Below are 17489 nucleotides of genomic sequence, written 5' to 3'. Positions count from 1 at the left end.
TTACGTGACTTGATTGCCGAGTGATGATTCGATTCGACTCGAATCGGGTTCGGGTGTCGAGCATCGATGAACCACAATTGGCGTGAGGCGTAAGGCTCGAAGTGGACCCGAGACAGAGAGGGGCAACGACACGCCCGTTTTGTGTTGCTCATCGTGCAAGATTTGCTGCTTGTTGACAACGAATGACCTCATCACCGACGTACTTGGGGCAGACGCATCGTCTCGCTATAGCACATGAAAAAGAAGTCAAGTCATTCCTTTAAGGTAATTAATTCTTAAGCTACCATTTGTGTGATGAGTTACACCGGAGACTAATCCGACCGTGCCATGTGGCTTCGTTGGTGGAACGCACCGACTAATGGCATTCGGAACTCCCAATCTAAATCGGATACTTGCCGTCCTCTCCGAACCCAAAGGGACTATTGAAAGGTGACATCTAATCTCGTCCCACATAGCTATCAACATTAAATGTTGGTGGCGTTTCATACTTTATTGACGCAAGTCCAATTTACGGTTACAAATATCTGTACCAACTTCAACATGGATCATAATGTAATCGAGTAGCATTAAATACAAGTCTATTAGGCATATGTTCATTAGAGTATGCTTCATCCTCATGAATTGTAAAAATTTCATGTTATTTATACAGTTTGCAAAACTCAAAAGCCATGTTATTGTAACCAATCACAAGTGTACATGACAAAATATGCATCACAGTTGAATTTAAGCACTTTGAACCAAAATTGCAAATTCCTATTGGTGAAAACAACCTCACTCGACGACACACTGATTCATTACCCAACTCAAATAAATACACAAAATAATGGTAATAAAAAGTTATTTCTAGAAGACAAACCAATCACAAAAGCAGAGGGGTTTCGGAATGACACCAACAGATGGGGAAAAAAAGAAGAGGAAAATGTAAAACTATGAGGACAACATGGATTGCAGTGCAAGCTGCTGCTGAGGCTGCAAAGTAGACCAAGTTGAGGCAAGAACGGATGGTGGAATCGTCTGTTGCAATTGCCTCAAAAGATTGATCATTCTGATAACAGTTTGTTCTGTAGCAAGATCATTGCCTGCACATAAAACCTGGAACGAAGAAAAAAAAAAAAAACAGCTCCATGATCAACTTGGTCAACTAGGCTTTGCCAAACTAGAGATTCATTCTGAAAACATTCAAATAAGATAAGACACATCTCACAAATAGATGAGTTAAACAATTACCTCAGCCAACACTGTAATTATTTTTGGAAGATGCTGATTATTCGGGCCTAAAAGTTCCCTATCTGACCTGTGAGCACATGGTTCAAAATTTTAAATTTATCCAAACAAAAAAATATATATAAAGGCACAAAAATCAAGATTTGAATTACTTTTCAAGCATGGAACAAAGCTGATCATGTACAATTTTGGCTTCAATTAAATCACCTCTCACGGGCAAGCAGCTTAACCAAGCAGGTAAAACCTGTCAAATATCTGCAGGGTTCAATACTTTGAAAAATAAAATCAACAAAATAAGCACAGCAAACAAACTGCATTCGAAGCATAGAGCAAGTGATGCTCCGGAGGTTGAAAAGACTTGTCAAACCTCTATCATCAGTAACATATGCTGTAATGGAAGACCTATAATAATGGAAAGGAAATAACAATAGTAATATCTATAATAATGGACATTCATCCTTCAGGAAATGGGCTCTTGAATCAAGACAAAGAATCCCCTCTGTGAGAAGCAATTACCTACTACTTTACATCAGCTATGTGAATCATGCTGAGGGTAATTTAAGTAGATAATCCAAATGATGATACTATTGTTTACAACCAGATCTTCTTTAGACTTTCCCTGCCTTTCCTGGCATCTCTAAGTTATCACTCACCTACGTAACAAATTCCTATCATGTTTGAACACAGGCTTTCCAATGAATTGAAAGCAACAAAAAATCAGCCGTCAGGTTCTGATTGAAAATATAAACCATAATTGACAAGACAACCACCAGCAAGAGGTACATCTAACACTATTGTCAAATTAACGTCTATATGTGTAACAATTATTTTGCTTACATTAGCACGTGAGAGACAGAGAGGGAGAGAGTATAATAAAAGAGAAAGAAATGTCAACTACCTGAGCTGCATCGATACTGTCTCGATGGAATTGGCATATTTTGCCTAAAGCTGAAACAGCATTGTCATATGCCATTATGTTATCTGACTGCAGAGCATCAGGATGTCTAACCACATCATTTAACTTTGAGAGAGCCTCTGAAAAACAGAAGTGAAATGTCATACAAGATAATAATTGACATGAGGAAAAAGAACGGCAGAAATGTCATTCATACAATTAAATATGATATACCTCCAACAAGTGGGCCAAATACAGAACCACCAAATTCGGCACAAACACCAACTCCATAAACAGCAGCCTGAAATTAAATTAGTCATAGTATTCAAAACATGACAAATTCGTGAATATGCAATAATGCAATTATGCATGTTCATATTGAAATTCTGCATCTGTTTTAGGTAAGGTCGAGGATGGACAGAGAATGGATGTGAACCTGTCTGACATCTGCATCTTCATCATTGCAGGCTTCTAGTAGGAAAGGAAGATAGGTTTCATAGTATCTGTCATTAAAAAAAATTAAATATGTTAAAGAGGAAATTGGACTAAAAGATACCCAAATATTAGTAAAAATATACAGAAAAAGATATACTTGAGAGCTGTTCCTTGGCAATGCTCTGCAACATCATCAAAAATGCAAATGGCAATCCTTCTCTCCCCAGCTGTTTTATCCTTTCCCTGGACATTAAAAACCACTTACATAAATTATGTTTGAAGAAGTTGGGAGCAGGACTTTGCTTTTTCTAATGATCAAAGGAGCTTCTACACTTTAGCATACAAGAAAAGAAAAGAGATATATTGAATACCCAATATAAGAAAGCATATTGAATGTCAAGAAGATGATCCAATAACATCTGAAGAGATCTGCAAATAAGTATCTAGACTTATGAGTTATGACCAAATGGATACGTTACCGAATTTTGATGAAAAACAAAAAACAAAAAACTGGGGTTGAGATTAGTACATAAGTAACTATATATGCTAATTCAGAATTTCTGAAAATTGGTTTACTTGGTCTAATTGAATGATGGCTGCTAGAATAACTGGTGAGGTAGCTGAGTTGGGATTTCAAGGTCTCTATTCTCAAATTAGTTAAGAAAATTATTGGATGCAGATAAGCAAAAACATATAGCACAAATGGCCCCGATATTTGTTTAGTGAAAGAAGCTTGAGCAAAGCTAGGCCATGACAGAAAAAAGTATATAAAATGGAAATTTTCGCAAGATTGACTGTGCCATTGACAAATCTTAATATGACATAAAGAGGACTTACCAACATTGGTGTTATATATATTGATAGTTCATCAAAAAATGGAAGGAATGAAGCCTTGTAGTATTTTATCAAGGTGCTCAGGCAATCACCAACCTGGATTAAAATAATGACAGCAAATAAAGTTGAAGTTTGGCATCAAAATAACATTTTTAAATAAGAAAATTTGTGAATAATCCTGCAACTGAATATCTTTCACTGAGTTCAAACCCTATCAAAAACTTCTTCTTCTTCTTCAGTCTCTTCTTTAAGCATTTCTCCTTCCTCATCATCAAAATCCTCCTCCTTTGCTCGCTCTGCCATTTCCTTTTTCCTGGCTACACTAGCTGTCATTACATGCTTGATTTGATCAACCATCATTTTGATGTGGCCTTCAATAAGATGTGCTCCAGCAAGCTGTATGACATAAACGTGATAAACCCAAAAGCTATTTTGGTGGTTCTTTTCAGAAAAAAATGCAGGATAGGTTTTAAAAACAGGAGGGACTTTATAATGATAATAAATTTATTCCCATTCTTTTATGTGAACTTCCATAGGCAAGACAAAAATAGGATCCGAAGGATGAACAAATTCTTTCGTTCATAAGACAAAATCCAAAAGGCAATGGCCAAAATTTTGTTTATTAAAACAAGAACAATGGCTACAGAAGAAGGGGAATTGACTTTTTTTTTTGCCGTGTAGATAAATAATTCATCTGTAGAAAAAAAAACAAAACAAAACCATAAATTGGAACACAAAAGCAATAATTACTTGACCTGCATTATGCTTTGAAAATAATTATGTATTTTGGTAGGATCAATGGTAAGATTGCTCCTCCACGACGTGACAAACCAAAGTTCAAGTCATGGAAAAACCTATTTATATTTAGAGGCAATGCTGCGTATGTTGACCGTCCATGGACCTGCCTATGCGGGGACCTTATGCACTAGGTACACCCTTTTATTCTGACAGGACCAAAAGCAATCTTTCCTTCATTCTTCTTTGCTGAGTCTTCTACATAAATGAAATAAGGTTTCGATGTTTGGTGTTACTAGATGAGCTGCAGATCTAAAACGTTTCAGCATATATCTTAGTGTCACTAAATCAAAGAGACAACTTTGTGCTTCATGTGCAAGACGTCGGTTGACATGCAATGATATTGACTTGTATCATGATGAATCTATACAAAGTATTAAAAATGTGGGCAAACTAAATACATAACTCTAGGAAAAAAGACATACCTGCATGCACTCATTCAAGGAATCCAACATGCTTGCACATATTTCGGTTTCAGGTTCCTACAGACAGATGATTTCAAGTGAAAAGATCAATAGTATACCTCATGAGACATAATAAAATACAATACTACTATACTAGGGCACACATTTAAGCTGACCTTCTGCAATGCTTCCAACAAAGCTGGAATTATATAATCTGATAATTTCTTCACATATGATTTATCCCGACCTTGAGCTACCCCCTTTTCAATAGCTAGCTTTGCTGAACGAAGTAAATCTGGCATGGCTAGTGAAAGAAGGAAAACATAGGAATCTTAGGATATTTTTTATTTTACTAAAGCATAAAGTAATAAATATAATATTACCTGACACAGCAGCCCTCCGAACTTCTTCATGAAAATAAAATTTCAAAAGGGGTACCAAAATAGGAGCAACCTGCACTCAGGTTGCATTATAACTGATTAGTCATTTGATGTATTCTTTTCTAGATTATGATAGTAATCATAACCAACCTGATCGATCCAAGGATAGAATCCCTCCTTGAGCTCATCAGCATAGCAACAAAGCATGTTACAAGCAGTGGCTTTCTCCTCCAACACGCTAGTCCGGATACCTATCCGTTTATCTCCAAGAGTGATGGTTTCAATGCTGCACCAGAACAATACAACTAAGCATACCAATTGCATGGAACTACGTGTTCCTCATCATGTATTCCAAAAAATGTACCAAGTCCTATGGTATAGCACACCAGGATTACCAGTAAAAAGTGCCTAGTGAACTATATGTAATGGTCATTGATACAAACCTTTCATCATCTGAATCTTCTATATCATCATCTGAATCTACAGAGGTAATTGTTACATCTGGTTTCAACTGAGCAGACTGAAGCAGTGGGGGCATAACAACACTCATGTATGGTAGAAAATCTTGTCCTAAGCACTTGCAAAATCTGGCCCATGCCTACATGCAAAACATAGAAATTAAATGTGTTGTTGACTTATGCTGCTATATCATGCATTAAGCTACAAGAGATCAAATGTACCTGTAGCATGTAGATTGTTGTTGGGTCATCGGTCTCCATCTGTGATCCTTGCAGGGTCATCAGCACTTCCATTACCTACAAAAGCTAGATTCATAAGCTTTCCATGTCTCTTCATGTTTAAGACAAGAAAAACGCATACACACAGTCACTATCCCAATAGATCTATTTGGTTGCCATGAGAAAAGAAAGAATATGATTGTTTTATGAGGCACATCAAATTTGTTTTCACCTATGACTACTGATATTACATGCCAATTAGATAACGTTTTAAGTAAATTTTCTCATCAATTTCCAGTTCATTTATTTTTTTCTGTTGCTGACAGAGAGAAAACAAAATTACCGAATCCTCTCTGTAGTCTCACATTCTGGAAAACAATACTTGAAATTCATAAACAACTAATTTTGAACAAACAAAAATTATGCATAAAAGAAGCAGAAGAAACAAAAATAGTTTTAACTAGCCAGATGTTTTGCTTCTGTTTCAGGAACAAATGAGAATAAGAAAAAAAATCAACTGAAGACAAAACTTGCATAAGTATACAAGAACAGAGATGGTAAAGAACTAGTCGTTTACTGCAAATTCCAAAATCTATGATGCAGAATTTACCACAAGGTAGAATCTAGATGCTTTCAGTGATTGTCTTTCGACAAAAAGGTATAGAAACTCAAATAGCCATTATTAGACTTTATTTATTAAATGTTAACTTTCTAGACAAAAAGGAATAGATTATGAAGATTTATCTGCTTCTAACATGCTGCAACCTCCCAAAGAAGATGAAGAAAGCTTCTTCAAAGAAACTCCAATTCAACTAGAGACAACCAAAATGAATAAAAATTTACAAACCTAAAAGAAAAATAACAAATAACCAAAAAGCCTCATTCTGAAAACATCAACCAGTCCAATACTAAGTGGATAATTTTAAGAGTGAACAACGAATAAATATACACAACTTTAGAGTGAAGGAAAATAATATTATTGCCTGTTTAGCATCATTCTTGAACTTCTCCTTGCCGACAGCCATTCCAACCAAACTTATGCACTCCATGGATTTGGCACGAAGCATGCGATTGGACTTGTCAGTAGCATTAACCAAAATAACTTTGAGGTAAGTCATAACTGCATCATAGTACTTTTGGAAGTTTTCCTGCAATTGATATGTGCATACAAATTTAAATATATACCAGTCATAGTAACATGAAGAATTAACAATCTAAGAAAAAATGATTAAACAAGAACCTGTGATAAATCTGCTACTGAGGCTAGAGCAGTCAAAGCTCCTTCTTGCACCATCTGCTTTCCATTCTGAATAGAGACATTTTCATGTACAACTCATCTCCAACAATAATGACCAAGTGGAGAAAACACAAGAGCAGTGTCAAAAACAAGATAGTATACTTGGTATATACCTGGAGCAACACAAGTAATTTGCCAACAATCCCATCTAAATAAGGTGGCAAAATATCTGGAGTGCAGTTTTCACAAAAGTTCAAAACTGCTGAACCAGCATGGGCCTGTACAAGTATAGAAAATTTAGCACCCGGAGAAAGAAATGACCCAACTAACTATATAGCTAATGATTTAGCAAGATTACATATTTATCTAATATGTTAAGTATCCTAAGGAATTTGATGCTTCCACAACTCAAAATAGGAGACCAACTAATTCTACCTTCAAATCTCAAGGGCCAGGCCACGTGGTGTAATTTTTATCTTCATCCATAAACAACCCAAAATTTTCCATATTGCAAGTAATAAAGTGATTGGTGGCATCAACGTGTCATAGAAATTGTCCATATAAATACAAACACCAGTTGATATGGCACTGCATACAGCATTAGTTGGTAATTAGCATGACAACAATTGCATTTAATAAGCATGATCCAATCACAGATGCCCAAGCTCTGTTCCACGTAGTTTGCTTCTGAGGAACCATGCACTCACATTTCAAGTTACAGTCTAGCATGTCACTCTCATCAACAAAGTAGCTTTTCATAATATTAAAATGTGACTCCATATACATTGTAAAGTGGCATGGTAAATTAAAGTAGAACTAAAAATTTGGCTACTGTATTGCCGCCAAGATCCCTCTTTTACATGTATCTTATTATTCTGATTATTGATGCAACTAAACTAAATGTTTAGCATTAAATTTTAGAAGATTGTTGTATGCTTACGACCCAAATCATGAGACACCAGATTAGTAAACCTCAGGTAAAAAGTTAAAAACATTTAAATCATAGAAATTTTAATCATGATTTAATTTCATTTAACAGAGAAATGTGTTCCAACTCGACAGTTGTTGCACATGTTGTAAAGAAACCACGACATGTTAACTAGCTAATCGACTTGCCAGTACACGGGGATTTTGGAAATCATCCATAGCTGATGCCAATGCAGGAAGCACCCTTTGATGATACTGGACCTGCAAATCTGGACCCAAATCTGTTGACAGCTGCCCTACAGCATTAACTGCAGCCCAACGAACACGAGGATGTGGGTGTTGGAATGAATTCAGAGCCATATTCACCACTTGCTCCAGGTTCTTAGTCATCACCTACTTGTAGTAAGAACACCAAATGGAGTCAAACCAAGCAAAAGTTGTTTGTTTCTTGAGAAAAATGTTAGTCAGTTCAACCAGGTGACACTCTTTTATGAGAATATGTATATATCCTAACTTTAGAAAAGAATGATCCAGATCAACAAACCGTACCTTTGAGCAACCTTCTGCAATCTGGGCAAGAGTGATGAGAGCAGCATGGTGCCTCTGCCACTCTGGTGCTGCTAGGTAAGCCGGAAGCAACTCGGATGCAATGGGAACAATGGTGTTTCCCCCCATGGCAACCGAAATCCGGTCGAGGCACTCCTGGGCCATGCCATAATTGCTAGTCTCCCCTGCATTTTCATCAATAATCTCAGCAGTGTGCCATGCAGGATCATCCTCGATATCAAGCAACATCCTCATAAGGACCGCAAAGAGCCTTCCCACGAACTGAGGAAGTTTCCGCATCATCCCAGGAGCGCGTTCCCTCGCCTCAGCAAGCGTGACAAGAAACTCAATTGCGAGGTGGCGCGTGCCCTCCTCAAGTCCATCAGCCTCAGCAATCTGCAGCATGGCACCAACCACATCAGCAAGCTGGTGGCGGATAAAGCGTGGCTCAACACCGGCGAGCTCGATGAGCAGCTCGAGCGCCTCCTGGGCTGTGGCCTCCTGGCTAGAATTGAGCGACTCAGTCAGCGTCCGCATCATAGCAGAAAGGAGGTCGGCCAGTCGATCACGGTCGGAAGCCGATTCGAGCGCCATTATAAGGTTGACCGACGTCGACAGCGCGGCGATGCGTACGTCGCTTGAGGACGGATGGGAGAGGGAAGCGAGAAGGATGGAGTGGAGGGCGGACAAATGATGCCCGACAAAGGACGTATCGTCGGCCAGGTAGAAGGCAAGCTGGGAGAAGATGAGGAGAGCGGACTCATGGAAGCGGGGGGAATCGGGCGCCGAGACGGCATGGAAAAGGAAAGGAAGGAGTTCGGGCCAGGCAGAGTCGGGTAGGAGGGAGGAAGCAAGAACGGAGATGGCGTCGGACAGCTTCCTGGAGACGGAGCGGTCCGTCTCGAGGTGAAGAGCAGAGAGGAGGAGAGACTTGAGCGAGGCCTGGGAGGAGGGGGAGAGGCGGGGCCAGAGGTAGGAAAGGTCGGCGTCGGAGGCGAATGAACCAACGCGGTAGGTGAGGAGCTTGCGTAGGAGGAGAGCTGACATGGCGCGGAGGTCGAAGGCGGGGGAGGAGTGGAGGAGGGAGGCCAGCTTGTGAGCAAGGGCGTCCGGATGAAGGTCACGACAGAGGTTGAAGAGCGACTCGGCGTGGGAGCGCTGCTCGTTCGACGACGACATCAGCTGCGACACGAGCGATTCGAAGGGCGCCGCGTCCGGCCCGAGGATCGCCGCCACCTGCTGCTGCTGCTGTTGCGGATCCATTTCTTCTTCTCCTCCTCCCGCTCCTCGATGGGGAAGACGGGAGCGAGCAGATGGGAGGCTGTATCCGACACTCCCTGTCGCTGGCGGGGGGGATTGCGGTTGTTGGATGGATCGGGGGATCGGGAGGGGTTTTATTGTTCGGGTTTGGAAGGGGTGCAAATATGCAAAGGGGGGGATGCGAGGAGGGGGGATGAGTTGACGAAAGGTCCGATGCTGGGGTTGGGGGCGCGCCGGATTGGCGGCAACTGTTGATGGAGGAATGCGGGAGACTTCCGTTGGTTTGGGTTTGGAAGAGAACCCCACCAAGAATACAAATGGTATGTGGGTGACGTGTCCTTAGTTAGTAATGGACCGTTCGGATTCCTTCATCTCCTCGCAACTTTGTGATCCCAATCGCCCGTTCCCATTCGTTCCACTCGTAGCGTATAATATTTATTTTCGTTATTACGGGTGGCTAATATATAAAATAAAATAAAATAAAAATGGAGAAGAGGATTCTAGAAAGACCTTTGATTACTTTCCTTATGTAGGCGTCCTCAGGCAACTTGCTTTCCCGGATTAGACTGTGAAGTGGTACATGAAAAAGGAACGGAGATATTACATCATTCAAATATTAAATTATACTAAAATTATTGATTATTTTATCTTATTTATTTTAATATTAAACTTTTACTGCCCTCCGGAACGGATTTTCCCCGAAAGTATCTCTCTTTTGTCGATTTGATAAAAATATCATTGGTCTTTACTAACAATTTTTAATTGACGTCGTTGTCATCACTTTCGTCGTCAACCACCATCGCCTTTGTCACCCTCTTCTCCTATGACATCGCTATTATCCTTCATTCTTTCTTCTCTTTCATCATCGCTTGTATTATCTCTGCTACTAGTGTTCTTGTCGCTTATCGCTAGCACCCTTGTTGCCTACCTCTTTCAATAAGGTTGTAACCATTGTGGCTGTAGCTCTCCCTTCCTTACAATCGAAGACGGAGAGCATGCATTGCCCTCTATCGCTCCCTCTTTCTTACGATCGAAGATGGAAGGCTTTTGACTCTGCTCATGAGCTTTTGTCGAAAACAATAAAGAAGAGGGCGATCCTACTCATGATGAGAGAATGGAGTGACGAAGGTGACAACACTTGAAGATTACTAGTGGAGGTGAGGGATAATTTTATCAAATCAATGAAAGATGAATACCTACGGTTAAAATCTAATATTGAAGAATTTTTAGAATAAAATACCTAAAATCATTATGATAAATAGTTGATGTGGCTTGAGTGAAGCCATAGCCAAATATTGATTAAATTGAGTTGTGTTTGTAGCCAAATAAGAAGAAAAAAAAAGAAAGAAAATTAGACTTATATTTAATGTGATTAGTTAGACTTGTATTTAGGTCCAAATAAGAAAAAAACCATGATGAATTGGAATCATTACAATGCGGCTAAATCAAGAAACAATCATACCTTTTATTAGAGGAGGATATTATGTGAGTGAGAACCCAATACTAAATTAACCTCAATCTCATGCAATGTATTTAAATGTTTTGATGATACATCAACAAATGTAATGATGTGATAGGACGCTCGTTAATGTCAATATTGATTGATTGCCCTGATAGAACCAAATCTAGTTTGGAACCATCTTCATCATTAGATTGGTATCGGAAATAAACGTGAGTTTATTCTAAGAGGAAATAAACATGTTTATCGGAAATAAACAACATTAGATTGGTATCGGAAATAGTCTCCTCTAAGAGGAGACTATTCTAAAGTTTGAGGGTTAAACCAACTCTTGTATAAGAAATTTTAATACAAAATTATTTTTACGTCTAAATCATTGCTTCGGTGGTATCAAACCCATATTTACAAAGGATTAAGAGTTTAAAATCTTATTCGATAAATTTTTATCATCTAAAATATTAATCTAATGTTCGTTTATCAAAATCTAATCCAATGAATTTTTTGACACCTAAAATATATTAAACTCACTTACCAAAAGATTGAGTAAAAAAAATTAATGTTCAAATATAAATATGGCATGAAAGGGAATAGAAGAACTCTCTTAAAGTAAGTGGTCATGGAATTGATTGGACGCAATATGTTTCCTTCGACACATAATTAGTGAGTATAAGATAAGCTGTATCTATCTTCCTGATTAAGCATCTGAAGATAATTAATTCATTGCAAGAAAACAGCTCATTTTATGTCCCCCTCAAACATTGCTGTCACTGAAACTTTCTTTCACCCCCCACATGATCCAAGGCATCACTTTTCGAAAAGCATATCCACATTCACAAAGACACTCAACTTTTCTTTTGGGTTTAGAAAACTGGTGGCAACCAAAGAGTAGGTTTAAGATCCTAAATAGGATCCAATTTTAATTGGAACAAAAGATTCTAATATGATATTTCCTAATGAGATGAGCACTGCTACATCGATATCAAAGTGCAAACTAAAGCTAGTTTGGATTAGAAATCTTAATCATTCTATTATTATTTTGAGAAATAAAGTCAGAGTGCTCTAAATTTGTTCTAATAATTTTTTAAGGTGATCGACTTCCCTCTCTAAAAACTCTGTACAAAAGATTCTAATATGATATTTCCTAATGAGATGAGCACTACTGCATCGATATCAAGTGCAAACTAAAGCTAGTTTGGATTAGAAATCTTAATCATTCTATTATTATTTTGAGAAATAAATTCGGAGTGCTCTAAATTTGTTCTAAATTTTTTTTAAGGTGACCGATTTCCCTCTCTAAAAACTCTGTGTCACCACTATTAGCATCTTTCGGATCAACGAGAGGGGTTGAAGTGAGACTAATTATATATTACCATGTAGTTATCTATCCTTATATTTTTAAAAATTATATTGAGATCCTTATATTTTAAAATATTTAATTTTATTTTTTCTCATGTTATTGGCTCTATTGACAAAAATACGTGTTGTCACGTATAAAAAATAATACTAAAACAAGGTTAAAAGGATAATTTTACAGTGATATTCTTATCGATATTAATTTTTCCTTTTATAACTTCTGTGAAAGCAATAGTCGAGAAACCAATAGTTCTATAATAATAATAATAGACAGATGAGGAGGAGGTAGGATTACAAGAGAGAGAGAAAGATCCTTTCTATCCGGTGCTTCACTTTCCAACAAATTCTTCGGAAAAATGGCGCTATCTTACTTCGTGTCCTAACAAAACCTCTCTTTCTTATGATTTTTTTTTTCTTTGGACGATGAGAATAGCACTATGAAATTATCTTTTTAACTCTATTTTAGTATCATTTTCCACTCATGATAATACGTACATTATAACGTAAGGAGAAATATGATTAAATATTTTACTTTCATAAATATAAGGATCTTAATATAATTTAAAAAATAAATAAAAATTAAAATATTAAAAATAACTAATTATATAAGATAATATGTAATTAGTTCGACCGACTGAAGTGTTGGTATTGATTTGACATCGACATCGGCTAGATAAACACAAGTTATAGTAGTAAAAATGTATAAAAATATGTGAAGCAAACTTATTTCAACCAAGTGAAATGTCATATCAATTCAAACGAGGATTTCGAATAGGGCAAACTGATATTGAATTATACAAAATAGACCAAGTGAAATGTTATATGAAGTATAAGCATCACGAGTGTGCATGTTGATCATTATACCACCATATATCACCGATAACACCACTTGTTGTATTAGTCGCAGCGGTAGCAGCTGACAGGATTGACTTCAATTACAACATGATGGATGCATGGCATACGTTGGTAGTTGTCGTTTGGTAGTCCACGGTTTGACGAAGAAAGCTGACCAACGACTGGTACCTCGTCGTTATTCGATCACATCTAAATCAATCACGACCTCAAATCCGATGGTTTTGGGCTTTAATATAAGAACATCTCTTGGACTTTCTTCCAATGTATTTTGCTTTTAAAGATTCACACATAGCTGAATCCTCTGATTCAAAAACTAATTTAAGTTTTTAGGGATTTTGTCAGAAATGTCTCAACGCATTTGTTTTCATGATTTGACATAATTTCACAACGAACGATCTTGAAATCTAATTAAATCTATCGATTTAAAAATTAGTTTATGTTTTTGAGAGGTTTTGTTACGAATATCTGATGCATTTTTAATGTTTGACACAATTTTACAACGAACGATATCGGAACGTTACATACGATACCACTTCACATCGAGATAGACACGAAGTAGGACCTCGATTAATTTCGAAACAACATTCAAATCAAACAATCAAAATCTACTTTAATACTCTTTCTTCATGACCTTTTTAATGACTTTTTATGTTTTTAATTTACTAATAACGAAATATCTTTGTCGATTTTTCATAATCATAAGCACATGAGGATCGATGGAAGGTGGAAGGCGAGATAGACACGAAGTAGGACCTCGATTAGTTTCGAAACAACATCCAAATCAAACAATCAAAATCTACTTTAATACTCTTTCTTCATGACCTTTTTAATGACTTTCTATGTTTTTAATTTACCAATAACGAAACATCTTTGTCGATTTTTCATGATCGTAATAAGCACATGAGGATCGATGGAAGGCTTCTTTGTGATGATCGCTTGTACGAGATGGCAGATATGCTTGAAGTTTCAATATTTTAGCTTATACATATATGCTTTTATACAAGATTATATTTCATATTACTACATCAAAAATATATTCCTTATATCTCATGTACGCATGACATTTTATCATATACGACTAATATCTAATATACATGGAAATTACATGATAATATGTGAACGAAACTCCTTGTTTAATACGCACTTGCTTTCGTGATATTGTAGAGTCAATTGTTTCAAGTTCTATCTTATGTCATGCATCATCGATTGTTATATTTGAAAAAGGAGAGACATTAGGCATCTTTTATTCCACAACTCAATTGATAAGATTAACTAAGGGTTCAAATATATGTTTTTCCAAGATCTAAGTTGATCAAGAATCATGAATGAACCACACAAGCCTTTTTATAATATGCCAAAATGAAGCATCGACATGCTTGTAAAAAGGTATTATAATCATAATGATTGATATAATATCGTACCAACAATTGAAAGGCTAGTGATACCTTTTACTTTGTTTATATGGTGTTTTATAAGGTGCTAATTTTCATGAAATTGTTTGCACGAATATTTTGTGGTATTATGGTTTATAAGATGTTAGTTTTAATGAAATTATTTTATATGTTAGATATTTTTTATATCAATATGTGTTTCTAAATCATTATAATAGAAATACAATAAAACTAATACGGAAACGAAATAACGTACCTCCAACCATTGTTGTCAAGAATTTCAGTAACGATTTCTTCTTGAACTTTGACACTTCTCGGCTCAGAACTCCGACTTTAGATGGAATAGAAAATTATTTTGACTTCAAAGAGATGTTGAATCCAGAGACAAAAATCATTGTTTATATAGATATTCTCCCATCAAGAACATTTATTATCACAAACTCATAACATACAAGAATTAATTCAAGTTTGTAACATTTGGATTATAATGAAGAATTTTAAAATTTTAATGATATTAAATAAAATATTTAATAATAATGATTCATTTAGAATAAAAATTAAAATATTTATGAAATTGATTATAATAAATGATGAACTTAATAAGAATGATTATATTATTATTAAATAAACTATTTAATAATAACGGTTATATTACACACATCACACTTTAATTGACTTCGGGGGAAAATAATAGATGAAATGGTATCACAAACAACTATATGTGTATATCTCGCAAGGTTGGTCGGAAGGTTAGCTACAGTACATATATCTGACAAGCATTTATTTATTTAGTGATTTCTATTTGTAAATACATCCTCTCTCTCCATTACGTTTCCAATCCTTATTCAATCATGATCAGACTTAGTTGTAAGGGTTTGTACCCCTGCAATAAATTGCACCATTAGTTTCTCTGTCCATTAGAATTTAGATTGACCCTAAACTGAGATCTTTACTCTTTTTGCATATCATGTGGTCTATTTGGCTAAGCCCTTTTCCTCGCAGGAAGACGAAGAACAAAACCCACCTAACTCGTGAACTCGATGTGCCCAATTTGATCTTGTTCGATCCAACATATAACCATTAGATAAGGGGGCGGCGGCGCAGTCCAAATGCGACCGCTGACCGTTTCAACGGAGCGAAGACTTGCCTGAAAAGGAAACGGTCTTAGATTATATACGTTATCTTATTTTAAAGGTATGTTTGCACGTGAAAAACATGCACGTGTTCGTTCCCAACAGGAAGCTTCAGCGAAGCCGAGCTGCTGAAGGCAGAGAGGGAGATGGTTGCTTTCGTCGCCGTCTATATGACCGTCTGCAACCCCATCTAACACCGCCGCCACGACTACAACTCTCTCAGCTTGCTCTTCCCTCGTTCATCCCACGGATCAATAGAATGGAACAGGACTGGCAACGACGGTGCCCCGACCTCGCCTTCCTCGACGCGATCCGCGACCATCTCCTCAACGAAGAGGCTCTCGCGACGTTGGACGCGAATGGCGGAGACAGTGCGGTGTTTTCCGCCGTCGTTGCACCGCAGCGGCCTCCGCCGCTGCAAGCACGGGAAAGGGGGAGGAACTATCGGGGGGTGAGGCAGCGGCCGTGGGGGAAGTACGCGGCGGAGATCAGGGACCCGGGAAGGAAAGGGGCGCGGGTCTGGCTGGGGACCTTCGCTACGGCGGAGGAGGCGGCGCTGGCCTACGACCGTGCGGCGTTCCGCATCCGTGGCTCCCGAGCGCTGCTCAACTTCCCTCTCCTCATCAGCTCGCAGGACGACGCGGCGCCACTGAAGAGGGCATCGCCGGAGACGCCGCCGCCGTCGGAGAATAAGAGAAGAAAGAGAGTGGCAGCGCCTGTTTCCTCTGCCGGGGGTCAACGCGAAGGGATTAGTGAGAGTCGAAATTTCGAGCTATAATTTCTCGCTTGTTGTACAAAATCCAAAAAGAAAAAGAAGTGACCGCACGCGATCATAAGCTTCATTTTGGTCAACGAACATAAGTCAATATGACATTAATGGTGGGTTTTTGAGGAATAGACTTTGTTGACTCTTTTTCCATCTTATCGCTGAAACAGTAACAAATTTAAGATGAGACATAATTAATTTTTTTAATGGAAAATGAAAGATACTCAACGACGTCAAAATTAATTTTAATTGATAAAAAGGAGAAAAAAAGGCGAATTACTCTTTTTTATTAAATGATTTCTAATTATTAAAAATAAATATTATCATATTCCTAAAATATAAATGGTTTATCTCATGGTTCTTTAATGATTTATTCATATATGCTTTCGAAGCATATATTCTCCCGTGAGATGCCACAATCGATCAGCATTAGTGAAAACTTTATGATTTGTTTGTGTTTCATTACCATCTTCCGTTGACCGCATGTTTTACCTTTTTCTTATTTGAATACTTCCTTCATTTTAAGATTATTCTAGATAATTTAATCTAATTTATTTTTTGATATAGACTATGATTGAATCCTAATTTCTTTCGATATCAGACAATAAAAATATATCTTAACATTATTTATATTATATTTTAGCCACTAAAATATATGATAATGGTAGCTCACGTGTATGATTAAATATTTCTAACATAATTAAATGATATTTATATATATGGTAAGTTTGAACCCCTTTTATTTTCCTTCATACAACTAATATATTTGTTTGCTTCCATAATTACACTTAAATGAAGTGGATGTATGCACAAATTAATAATTAATTTGATCTCTATAATTACCTTGATTATGCCATGAATATATTAATAGTTTGTTTGAGGGGTTTGGATTATTATCATCCTAATTACAATCGTCTT

The 17489-nt window shown here is 37.2% G+C and overlaps 2 protein-coding genes across 2 annotated transcripts; one reads left to right on the top strand and one right to left on the bottom strand.

Moving 5' to 3' along the window:
• Positions 1 to 691: 691 nt before the first annotated feature.
• On the bottom strand, positions 692 to 9815 carry LOC103986945 (uncharacterized). Its single transcript, XM_065111644.1, has 20 exons — positions 8358 to 9815; positions 7998 to 8201; positions 7055 to 7159; positions 6885 to 6950; positions 6628 to 6792; positions 5648 to 5722; positions 5411 to 5565; positions 5118 to 5253; positions 4971 to 5040; positions 4764 to 4891; positions 4609 to 4665; positions 3599 to 3784; positions 3392 to 3484; positions 2712 to 2797; positions 2556 to 2622; positions 2354 to 2420; positions 2123 to 2259; positions 1377 to 1468; positions 1228 to 1294; positions 692 to 1092 (listed from the first exon to the last, which is right to left on the bottom strand). The coding sequence occupies exons 1-20, from the start codon at positions 9615 to 9617 to the stop codon at positions 928 to 930; spliced, it is 3381 nt and encodes a 1126-aa protein (XP_064967716.1). The 5' UTR covers positions 9618 to 9815; the 3' UTR covers positions 692 to 927.
• A 6249-nt stretch (positions 9816 to 16064) lies between these two features.
• Positions 16065 to 16583, top strand: LOC103988229 (ethylene-responsive transcription factor 1A). Its single transcript, XM_009406782.3, has one exon. The coding sequence runs from the start codon at positions 16065 to 16067 to the stop codon at positions 16581 to 16583; it is 519 nt and encodes a 172-aa protein (XP_009405057.2).
• Positions 16584 to 17489: the final 906 nt, after the last annotated feature.

Source organism: Musa acuminata, chromosome BXJ2-6 (genome assembly GCF_036884655.1).
Source record: "Musa acuminata AAA Group cultivar baxijiao chromosome BXJ2-6, Cavendish_Baxijiao_AAA, whole genome shotgun sequence".
Classification (NCBI taxonomy): Eukaryota; Viridiplantae; Streptophyta; class Magnoliopsida; order Zingiberales; family Musaceae; genus Musa; species Musa acuminata.
The sequence above is the reverse complement of the archived record's forward strand: the minus strand, read 5'-3'. Positions and strand labels throughout refer to the sequence as shown.